Source organism: Homalodisca vitripennis, chromosome 6 (assembly GCF_021130785.1).
Source record: "Homalodisca vitripennis isolate AUS2020 chromosome 6, UT_GWSS_2.1, whole genome shotgun sequence".
Lineage (NCBI taxonomy): Eukaryota > Metazoa > Arthropoda > Insecta > Hemiptera > Cicadellidae > Homalodisca > Homalodisca vitripennis.
The window spans coordinates 65266099-65278710 of record NC_060212.1 but is presented as its reverse complement, the minus strand read 5'-3'; the positions used below and the strand labels follow the sequence as shown (position 1 = coordinate 65278710).

At 34.1% G+C, this 12612-nt stretch overlaps 1 protein-coding gene across 1 annotated transcript in view; it reads right to left on the bottom strand.

The window, feature by feature from the left end:
* Positions 1-12612, bottom strand: part of LOC124364405 (phospholipid-transporting ATPase ABCA1-like) — an 81260-nt gene that overhangs the window by 17398 nt on the left and 51250 nt on the right. The window contains 6 exon segments of the mRNA XM_046819851.1: positions 978-1126; positions 3699-3822; positions 6553-6697; positions 8948-9063; positions 10175-10352; positions 12080-12246. Coding sequence (XP_046675807.1) covers positions 978-1126; positions 3699-3822; positions 6553-6697; positions 8948-9063; positions 10175-10352; positions 12080-12246 — 879 coding nt within the window.

The following is a 12612-nucleotide window of genomic DNA, read 5'->3' as shown; positions in this document are numbered from 1 at the left end:
GCTCAGCCAAATTTCATGATTGGACATGCAACATCATAGAGCCCATTCTTGTCTACGTAGAAATGAAGTTTCATGCAAAATTTAAAGTCTAGATGTGAAATCTTTCTCAAGATATATTGCCACATGATACATTCACATTTTTGTTCACTAAATTACGTTTCATATCAGTGTTTCAATGATAAAAGTCTACACACTAAGTTACTTTAAAATGATATTGGATGTGTTGATATACCTTTTCTTTTACATAAAAAACTCATGGGTATCCTGAGTTTGTTTACAGAGAGATTGATTTATTCTGTAATTTTCTCTTCACCATCATGGTCATAAGCTCACTTTATTTTTGAGATATCATGTGGATTGACAAACAGGCAGACAGACAGACAGAAACAACATTTTTCCAACCAAATGAGTGATAAACTTCGCTCACACTCAGCCAATAAAAATAAACAAAACAGAGAAGATAAAAACAACTACCAACAGTGTGATTATACACAGCTTCAACCTTAAGGCATCAAACGTACAGTTAGAAGTATCACCAAAATAATATTAAAATAATACTAATATAAGGAGTGCTAAAGTATAGATTGGTATAAAGGAGTCTGGTTATTTTTGAGTAAATTAAAATAAAGCCAATTACTTCTGGGGTAAAAAATTAAATTACATGTCTCAGTATGCAACAAAACTGTGCAAAGACCCTCGATACAAATTTTGTACAGATCAAGCAGCACCAATCTAAAGTATCTGTACCATAAATCCTAATTAAAATTCACATGTTACACACTCATTTATGTTATGTAAATATTCTTTGCACTGAACCACAATACCACATCTGTTCTCATATAATCAGGTTATTTTAGATTTTTTGTATAAAACTTTTGATAAAATGAGAGTTGACAACTAAAATTTCATATACTTGCAACACCACTAGAAAAATGTTGTTACATCGATAATGAGGTAGGACTTGGAAAGTAACTTGCCTTTGATTGGAATTTTGTCAGCAGTCCCTTGAACACGTTGAATTCCACTCCAAGAGTGATGAGAAAGAAAATCACTCCAGTAACAAACATACAGAGCAGAGGTTTTCCAAGGAATCCCCAAGCAAATATATTGGTACTCAAATTTATATCTGAAACCAAAAGAAATTACTAAGTGATAAAAAGTTACCTGCTCATCAATATTTTGTAATTAAAAGAGCAAATAGATTGCAGGTCAAAAGAGACACGTTTTAAAACTAATGATGGTTTGGAATAAATAAATAAACAGGTTTGTACAAAATTAATTTTAATTCCGTTGATAAATGGACACTTTATAAATTGTACATTACCCTTTATAAGACTTCCACCATTGTTAAGGCAATGATTGGATAAGGCAAGCTTTTTACATCTCTTGTTATAAAAATATTGCTGCTAATGAATGTAGATGATAAATTTCATTTGAAATACAACCTTCATTCTCATTTTGTTAAAAAGTACTTAGTTTTCAAACACATCTCACATTAGGTTAACTGATTTAAATCAAAATATTTAATACAAACTTATTAAGTATTTTACTATTGAAATGTACAGTATAGTTAGTAAAAATAGAAATTTACAAATTTTCATAACCTTTGTTGGAATTTTTTTGTTTAAAGGAGAGGCTGATCCCCTTTTAAGCCTTATTCTGTCCGTCCTCATGGGCCACTGGCCTGTGCGAGGATCTTATCAAACAGAATAAGGGGGAGAATTGATACAGTACGAGGTTGGTGGTACTGATAAAAAGTGCAACGGTCACAGACAGGATTTGAACCTGCACTATCTCTAACTCAGACTCAAAGTCCAACGACTTAGACACTAGACACTCCGCCGGCCGGCACTCCCAAATTAGAAACAGTTTTATATCAGAATATACCAGGGCTATTCGGAAAGTAGATTACGTTTTGGAATTAAAAATTAACAAAGTGTAGGAAACAATTTTTATTATATACATATGAAAACCACACTTAAATACTACTTTTCAACATAGTCGCCATTCAAATTTAGGCACTTATCATATCGAGGGATGACCTTGACAATGCCTTCCTCAAAATTCTGCCGCCTGTGTCTTCAACCAGTTTGTCACTTCTTGCTGCAGCTCTGCGTCGTCGTCAAAGCGCTGCGTTGCCAGCCACTTCTTCATTGTTGGGAACAAGTGGTAGTCACTTGGTGCAAGATCCGGGCTGTATGGTGGATGAGGAAACAACTCCCACTGGAATGATTTGAGAACTTCACGTGTGCGATTTGCCTTGTGAGGTCGAGCGTTATCGTGAATCAACAGAATTTTCGAGCTCAACTTTCCCCTACGCTTGTTTTGGATCGCTCTTCTGAGGTTGTTTAACGTTTGGCAATACCTTTCTGAGTTGATTGTAGTGCCTCGTTCCAGGAAATCAACAAGAAGGTAAGAAAGGTAATTTCTTAAAATAGTACGTTTTCATTCCCACAAAATGTTTTGGCAGTCGCAATCCACAATTGCGCAATAACTGATATGTTTGAAAATTTAGGTTAAATATCACAAATCAATCTAGGAGACCGAGAAGAATACTGAGGGTTTCGGGGTAGGGGTACCTTTCTTGTCCTAAAAAACCGTCGCCATAACCTTTCTTGCTGACATCGTTTGCAAACATTTTCTTGGTTTGTGAGGTGAACTTGTGTGTCCGCACTTCATTGACTGCAATTTGGTCTTGCAGTTAACATGTTTCACCCATGTTTCATCGCCAGTTACGATGCGATCGAGTAGTGATTCACCCTCTTTGTCGTAAGCATCCAAAATTGTTAAAGCTGCAGCCATGCGCTGGTTTTTGTGGACGTCGGTCAGGATTTTCGGTACCCATCTTGCACAAAACTTGTGGAAGCCAAGCTTATAAGTGACGATTTCGTATAACAAAGTTCATGAAATTTGAGGGAAACTAAGCGAGAGTTCCGTTATGGTTAACCATCGATTTTCTCAGACTTTTGCGTCAACTTTCTCAACAAGTTCGTCAGTCACTATGCTGGGTCTTCCACTTCGCTCTTCGTCATGAACATTTGTTCGGCCCCATTTTTAAACTTAATGACCCATTGTCGCACTCCACCTTCAGTGATAATGTTGTTCCCATAAACTTCACACAACTGCTGATAGATTTCTATAGGCTTACAGTTTTTGGCAGTCAAAAACCTAATTACTGCGCGCACCTCACAGTTGGTGGGATTTTCAATTGCGGCAGACATTTCAAACAGGCACTATGAATAGAAGCGTTACAACACGAACTTCCCACTAGCACGGCTGGATAGCCACTGAGCGGTGAGACGTCCTGACACCAAGATGGCCGCGCTAGTCCCGCACCTGGCGGCCACAGCACAAAACGTAATCAACTTTCCGAACAGCCCTTGTATTTAAAATTTAATACAGATAATAGTTGTGTGCAGTTAAAATTTTAACGAAGTTTTAACCAGTTCTTAAAATGGATATGGACAGTTTAAAAATAATTGGTTGTTTTTACTAGTCACATGGATTGAGTTTATTAACCCAAGAGCATTCAGCAAAATTACCAAAATCAATAAGTTTATCAATTTATTATTTTTATTTTTAGATAAAAAATACACTTAAATTTTGAAGATTTTTGGTGATCTCTCTCTAATTTACCATGGTAAACTCTAGTTGTTACAAATCTGATGATAAGATTTATACAGTAAAGGTATACTGACCGAAAGCTGCCAGAGCCTCTTTAGCTATGTGACTGGTGGCCAGCTTGAGCAGACCTGAGCCCAAGCAGTAGTGGGGAAACACCAGAAACACCACTTGCAACACATCTGCCACCTCCTTCAGGTCCTGCAACCCCCACAAATATCAATAACCAACATCACAACATATTAATGCCAGAGCCTCTTTAGCTATGTGACTGGTGGCCAGCTTGAGCAGACCTGAGCCCAGACAGTAGTGGGGAAACACCAGAAACACCACTTGCAACACATCTGCCACCTCCCTCAGGTCCTGCAACCCCCACAAATATCAATAACCAACATCACAACATATTAATGCCAGAGCCTCTTTAGCTATGTGACTGGTGGCCAGCTTGAGCAGACCTGAGCCCAGACAGTAGTGGGGAAACACCAGAAACACCACTTGCAACACATCTGCCACCTCCCTCAGGTCCTACAACCCCCACGAATATAAATAACCAGCATCACAGCATATTAACAAGGAAATTATTTATTTTCAAGGGGAAAGTCACCATTAACTCTAGAAAGAAGAAAATATTATGACGGTTTATGGGATTATATTTTTGAAAATATTTTGTCAATTAAAAGGAAACTTCAGGAACTGGAATTGGTAGGAGATAATCACAAACATTTCTCAAGAAATCATAATAATGTAGTAACAAGGTCCCATACCTTACAAATTTTTAAAAAGAAACCAAAGTATATTGGATCAAAATTTTACAACAATCTTCTTATTGAAATTAAATCAGAGGCTACATTCAATAAATTTAAAATAAAATTTAAAAAAGTTTTTCATCAACAAGGCTAGATATTCCTTTAATGAATTCCTGTGATGATTCTGGAGGTAGAGTATATAATAATAAAATTATAATAATAATAATACTTTTATGTCAAAAGCTGTTTTAATTGTAAATGTTTAAATTTTAACTTTAACTGTTTTAATTTTAACCTTTTAACAACTGTAATAATTGTATTTTAAACCTCTTCTATTTCCTTTGATACATCTTGTATTTTCTGTTATGTATTCTGGTTTTTTTTTTAAATCTAGTAAGCACATGAATTAAATCCTGACACTATTCTTGTATATATGTGTATATGCCAAAGGAATAAAGTTGTTTTGAATTGAATTGAACACTTATTCCTCACCAAAATAACGACAACCCATCAGCAAGTCAATATTTCTGACAAAATTAGGAGTGAGTGTGCCTCTCCTGCCCAGTATCTTCTCTACTCCAAAATCAAATGTTAATTGTGCAGTTCAACCACTAGAGCATGTAGTGGTGGAAGCCTTTTCATTACTAAGCACTTGGCAGGGCCTTATTGAAATCGTGGTATTGGCCATAAGTCTGTGTGATACCTCTCAATAGAGAGGTCCAAGAGACTTGAAACTTGGTACCCAAGTTTCTCTTGGTCCAAGTAAGATCACTATTAACTCTTTGCGATCAATGCGGCCTCAACTTATTTCTCACTCAGCTTGGATTCTCAGGTGAATGTCCTCTCAGCTTAGCGGACCATGGAAAGTGGCCGGCTATGTTCTGCGTCATCACATGGCGCTTGCGTAACCATGTACATCACTTTTACTCGGATTCAAATATCAATATCTGACCTTTGGCTCTTTAAATTACTGAAATTTAATTTAAATTCTAAAATAATTTGCAAAGCTCAATAGCTTCAAGGTTGAAATTTTATTGATGTGTTATTTATTATTTGCTTCTAAAAGAACCAAGTAAAATGCAATTCAAGTTATAGGGTGATCTGTTTAAAAAAAAATTTTATTTACAGAATAAAAATACAATACGTATCAATTATCAACTAGAGATAGTAATTTAATTTTTAGTTACTTATTTGGATGAAAGGTTTCAGCACTTTCCAGCCAGTAGTGGATGAGGATAAGGATAAGTAATGGATAAGGATCAACTAGAAATATTAATTTAGTTACTTATTTGGCTGAGATATTGCAGCACTTTCCAGCCACTAATGGATAAGGATTGAATTTAATAACTGGGCAATATAGTGGGCTACTCCTAGTGGCCTGATGAGTAGACAGCAACACAGTGTGACCCACCGAGCTGGGGACAGGATGTGGTCATAAATCACCGATCTGAGGCAGAGAACATACCATGGTCACTTTTGTGGCCTGGCAATATGAGAGGACAATCATATGAATTTGATGCCGATCGCAAAGGGTTAATTTTAGGGTTAAAAAATCAAAAACAGTCCGTCATGGTCAACAGCAATGTTCTGGCTGAAGCGAAAAAAAAACATAGTGACAAGTAAAAGGAATAAGTTCTAGCAAAAACTATTACAGATATAGTTTGTTTCCAAAGTTAAAGTTTATTTTATATTACACAATTATTATTCTGTATTATTTTTCTAAATTAAATGTATGATCTAGTGTAATAATTTAAGTAAATAGAAATCTTTTTGTTTAATTAAGTTACATTATTTATATTTCTAACCTTACATAAAATTTGTTCATTCTACTTTCTGTGTTACCCAAGCTTTTTGTGTCCAACTAGTTCTTAGTCCCAATTATTCCACTGCTTCCTTTTGATTCTAACATTAATAATATGTTTGTAATACTTAAACGTATTTATGTTACTAATAAAGGAATAAATTATTGATTAGTGACATTTAAAACCATTTAATATTTTCTTATTTCAATTTGTGAATACATACAAATTATCACTCTATAAAGCCATTCATATACAATGTCATCCATACATGTCTCGAGTAACTGGAAATCAAGAACTAATCCATTCATTAATTCAATTGTGAATAGCTTAAGATCTAATGATATAAGTGATGAAGAGTGCAAGTATGGTAAGATTTAACTTACCTCATCATCAAACACGCTCAACACAAACGTTGTGATTGTCGTGATAATTCCAACAAACATGTTACAACATGCTAGAGCGACAAATGCTGAACTTGGCACATCAAAGTAAAAGCTGAATGGATACATCAGGGCGACACACGACCACCTGTGACATCACAAACTGATATTGTTCCTATCTAAACATTCACACATTAGTTTAGTTAATTTCTAAACATTCTTCACCTAGTTTTCATAGTTATAGTGCTAAGTAATGGTGCACTGTGCTACAAGTCTTACATAGCATAAGTAGAGAGTCGATTATATGAAAGTCAGTCATCCAAAATGTCGGTTAACCGAAAGCCAAATCCTGCCGAAATTTTTTGATTGTTCAGCACTGACTTGGGTCGTATATTATGATTATGAAGGCTCTTATTGTCACCCAATACTAGATAGTGCTGTATGCTCTTGTGCATACCTTCCACTTGTTCCTTCGCATCGATGGTATAGGTTATACTGTTGACAATCATTAACCCATTGCGGATCGTATTGTTTTGGCGCGCAGGCACCAGCGGGCACGAATTAATTTACGGTCAGCGGCCGCACGAACAGCAATGGTGTGCCACAGTATCGCTCGCTATCTTATACTAGAAAATTCAGCTGTGAAGGTATTCGTTCAGATGGAACATAGGCCTGCTGGGGTATTCGTGATGTAGGAACGATAACACGCGAGCAATGATCCGGGGTGGCAGGGATGATGTCTGAATCATAGTCTAAATAAAGCGGCTCGGGCGAAGCGATTACAACATCAGGGCCATTGTCTAGACTAAACCCGCCAACATGTACGTCTGCGGCTTTTCGTTGTGTCACTAACCTCAAAAGTATTATAATAACAACTGAGGAAAACACCCAATCAGAAGCGCTAAAAAGCAGAGAGTAAACTCATATGAATGATTTTTCAACTTCGACATACAACTGCAATCTGTAGGATATTTATAACACTTTTGAAAACTCTAAACGTAGACCGTTGTTAAATACTCTAGGTTGACAAGTGAAGACGATCGCCCGATCTATCAGACATTAAAAGAACTATTTGGAGGGAAATTTAAAAGTAGACCGCTTTTGCGACCTGAGCTCGTCATTGTGCCGTTAGGCCCGGCCGCTGCGTGACGAGCCCAGCTCGTCAGTGATCCGCAATGGGTTAAAAGTTCATATTTATTGATACATATAAATAGTATAAATGGAATATCAGCGTGATATATCAGCAGTATGATTTATTTATAGGATCTATATCATCTACATTACCATGCCACTGAACACGCAGCACTACCTACAGATTAGCTCCTCTGGTGACAATAAAAACCAGCAAGAGCACAGGTACAAGAGCCTGAAGATGATATTGATGAAGACGATGATCAAGATGATGACAACGTTTCGGTTGAAAAAGGTTCGACCAATGAAGAAGCCTTACAGTGCTTTCAGACTGAAATTAAACATGAATATGATACTGTGCAGCAGCTGCTGTCTTTAAAACGCGACTTAGAGGCAAAAAATGGGTGTAAAAGCTTTAGCAAACAAAAATGTTCAACGTTTTCTTTTAGGTTAATTTTGTACTGTTTTATCATATGTATCTAATTTTGGGTTGATTTTGTACTGTTATATTAAGTAAATTTTGTACATTTTCTACGATATCTAAGTCACTAAGCCAAAATTGTATTTACTGTATGTGCAATCCCTACTTTATGTGTTACCTTCACATAATATTTTATACTTTCGTGTGACAATTAAAAGTTGCTATTGTGTGTTCTAATCCAAAAACGTGTTTTTTTCCTTTTTTTACAATTGTTATACATTTCTATTAATGTTTTTGACAAATAAAGGTTGAATATTGTCAATTAATAGTCCACCTAACTAGTACAGTATTTTCTAATTTATGCCATATTGAAAGAAAATAATCAAATGGATTCCAGAATAAATTTACTCTATTGAAAAAGTACAGTTGAAAAACTTTTATTGAAAAAGTGGCTTAATAGAGATTTGTATGAATGTGTTAATTGATCATGCTCAAAACATAATTACAGGACCTCTTCTGTTATTTGATTGCATTAAGTTAGATTTTACAAATTTTATTCTCCTACATTTGAAATTACCTTTTTTGTTGAATCTGCGACAAATAAAAATACTTTTTCAGAGTTGAAAGACAAAATTTGCACATTAATTATTTTTTGACATCTTATCCAATGTCTCAAACAGGAGAAAAAAAAGTTATAATACTGAGGAATAAACATTAATCTACTTCTGAATAAAAAGATACAGAATAATTTGTCTATGTTCTGTACGATTTCTTGTATTACTAAATGATGGAACATGTCCAGAAAACTGTCTCAGCCATATGACTGCAAAATATAAAGTAACTTACCCATAGAGAACCAACAGGGCTATGAGGCCAGGGAAGTTGGTGGCTGACACATAAGACTCTTCATTGAAGACAAGGAACACAAACACACAGAGAGCTGCTGCCAGCAAGTAGCACAGCTGAAAAGTAGAACAAGTTTAAAGAACATTGTAACTTTGAAGAAATACTATGTTAAAACATTAAATTTTACATAAAGAAAAAATTACAACCTAAAATAAATTTAAGAAAAAAATGATTTTCCCGCCCAGTAGAATTACCAAAGTGTGCTTCTGAAGCTATTTGGCTGAATTAATTCACCTATTCAACCAAATATTTTTTTGATTTGACCAATTCCATTTAAATACAACTGTCATGTGTAATACATTGCAATAGAATGTATTAGACAATTGTGTATTTTCTTTTATAGCAATAATTTGTTTTCCAATAAGAAGAGCTCCTTCTTCAATGAGAGGCTTAGTTAAATTCTCAAGACCATAGGCGTTATCTCAATGAGATCCGGATGGTATATGGTTTATCTCATTGTCAGAATTTAAAAAGAGCAACATTACTGCGAATAGATTATTTCATTTGAATGTCAAAAACCGTTGTATTATAGCAACACAAAGCAGAGAACAATGGTAAAAAAGAGAGCAAGGTGATTTAAGGGTAGATTAGAAGGGAGAATTAGAACTAACAATTAGATTGGCTACATGGTTCCGTAATCAGGTTACGTGGAGTTATCTTTTGTCTTAAGAATGGTTAGATATAATGGTTTCGGGATTGCCATTATTAATCAATCAAACTTCTCCCATGATCTCTTACATCTTCATCTTATGTTGAATCCAGAATTATATTCTCATTAGAAGTAAAACAGAATACTCTGTTATAGATAGTTCTAATGTTTTCTAATAATCTGCACGTATATTTATCTATATTCCAGTTATATTTATCTGGTAGGCAATATAAAATATGACGATATCTACATTTAGCTTTTCACATTAAAACTTTTATCCAACAGATTGCAAAAGTATATTCAAGTTGAATAAGAACTCAGTTGAGTTTACACTATTTTCAACTGAGTAGCATAGTTACTTCCTATTAGCATGTAAATATTTATATAAACTTACCATATATAAATACTTAAGTAAATATTTAATAATGCCACAAAGTGTCAAATACCATTACTTTATGGAAAATCTCTGTAATTTTCAATTTTCCACCATGAACTTAAGAGCACTTAGAGTGGCTTACCATGTCCCAAGCGTAGGCTTCAAGCCAGTAGATCAGCCTGTTAACACCGGACACCATCTGTAGATGCTTCGAGTTGCTGACTCTCTCCTCTATCAGATAAAGTGTGAACGATGCTGGCACAAAGCTAAGAGCGAAGAGCACTGCGATAGCGTGCAACAATGACACTCCACTGGTGCTTCTGTAAAATGTGGCCCAGAAGTTATAAAATATGCTGGATAAATAAAACACAAAATTGTTGAAGCTATTAGAATAACTTATTAAATATTCAATTTGAATTACCACAATTCAATACCAAATTCAAATACCATCTCCTAATTTAATTCCATCTTAAGTAACTGATGACATCTACTATATCAGACAGATATTGGATTGGTCAGTCCATCCCATCAGAACAAAACAAAAAACAAAGTTCGCCTATTTTCATCTCAACAACAGACTTATTAACTATAAAGCTTTGGTAGTTATGTAATGTTGGATAGTCCATCCATCCATACCACATGTGGGAATTGGACAAATAAAACGGATTGTGAACACCATTCTTATAATTTCTCTCCTATTGTTGCCTTTTTTCATTTTCCTCCTTTTGCATTTATGTCACTAGCTATGTAAAAAACACTAAATAAACTTCGATGGCTCTTAATTATAACACTTGAAAGTTATGCTAGATCACACTATTAGTAAATATTAATTTTTTTTTAATTAAAGAGTGGTTACTATCTTTAGAAAACCTTGATAGTCTTATGAATATTCAAATATAAAATATATTTTTTGTTGTTTTTTTTTTGAAAACAATCCATATCTGTGTAATTTTATTTAATTTCACCAATGTTAATTTAATATCAATGGTATAATGATGTAGAGTGGTAAGAGTATTGTGATGTTATTATTTTAGCACTGGTATGTTTCTTTTTAGTTACGTATGAGCGTGGCCAATTTCAGTAATGTAATTTTTAATGTTAAAAATGGAACCTCTAAACAGGCTTAGCCTTCTGAGGTCCTAAGTTTTCTTGCTAGCAATTAAGAATTGTATTTAAATGTCCAGTATTTTATTTGAAAAAAGTCATATTTTTTTGTTTAAATGATACTCGCTTATGGTACTAAGTATTATTTAATTTTAATTTCTTTAATTAATGATTATTTTTGTATCAATAAGTTTTACATATCATGTTTCCTTCTGTTTGTTTTAAAAATTATTTTTGTGTAAGAGAAAATAAATATTTTTATTCTTATTAAATTAAAAAGCAATTACAATGAAGAACGCAATGCATCAGTGTTTCATAATCTCCCAGTGCTGTGCAATATTACTCCTTCTGAAATCGGATCCGGAGAGCACAGAGACATCATGAGACGGCTCCTCCATCTTGCAGGATCTCATACAAAGAAGTAATCAATCAATTTCAAAAATTATTTTTCTTATTTAAAGACACAAGTTCTGGCATTTAAAGTAGGAAATTTGAGTAATTTTGTAATCAAGTCCATATAAAAACAGTTGAAATGAAAACGATTTATAGTTACAGGATTGACGTGTTCTTTATTCGTTTATAAATTAAGGCAATTATATTTTTTTAGTTAAATATAATTTTTTAAATTACATCTTTTAAGTATTTTTTTTCTTAACATAAGTAATGTTTATAAATAAAAAACATGTTACTCCTATACTTCTGTGTGAAAAAAATCTTTCTACTTTTTCTATATCCAGTGAAGTTATCTTTATAGAGCTATGAATTTATTACCATTAAAACATATTTCCAAAAGCCAAAATCAATTGCACCACCTTAAATACACTAAAGTTTATGTACTTGGAAATCAACTCAACAAGACAACAATATTGAATTCTATAATGCCAAAATATGAATTTTATCATATCTCTTGTATCCAAGTATTTTGTACTACAAAACGACTTACATCATTTCAATGCCAAGCTGATTCTTGGTGTAGTTCATGGGATGGTTGATGGTGTTGATACTGAACTGACCTTCCGTGTTTGTTGGTACCGAAGCCCTCAGAACCACATTGTTTAGCGCATTCATATATGCCACTGATGAAGCCCAAGCTTTGTTGAAAAACCAAACCTATGCACAAGAGAATCTCCTCTTAGATCTCCTTGTCATCATAAATGTTCAATTCCTGTGGATATTAGCAGTGTAGACATAGAGTGGTATTCATTGAATTCTATTTTCCAAATAAATTTAAGAATACAAAAGTTTTCTTTGAAATTATGTGTGCAATCATTCAACTAGCTGGTCATGATTTACCTGATAATATATCACAAAAATTATTTAATAAAAATAAGAAGGAAACGCTTCACACCAAAATGTACACACAGCACAAACAAAAAACAGTTTCCATGACATATCTGCAAAACAGGTTCATCTCATACTGAAGCAAAAATAGCAAAACATTATTTGTAAACTGTATGGAGGGGGTAACCAAGTTCT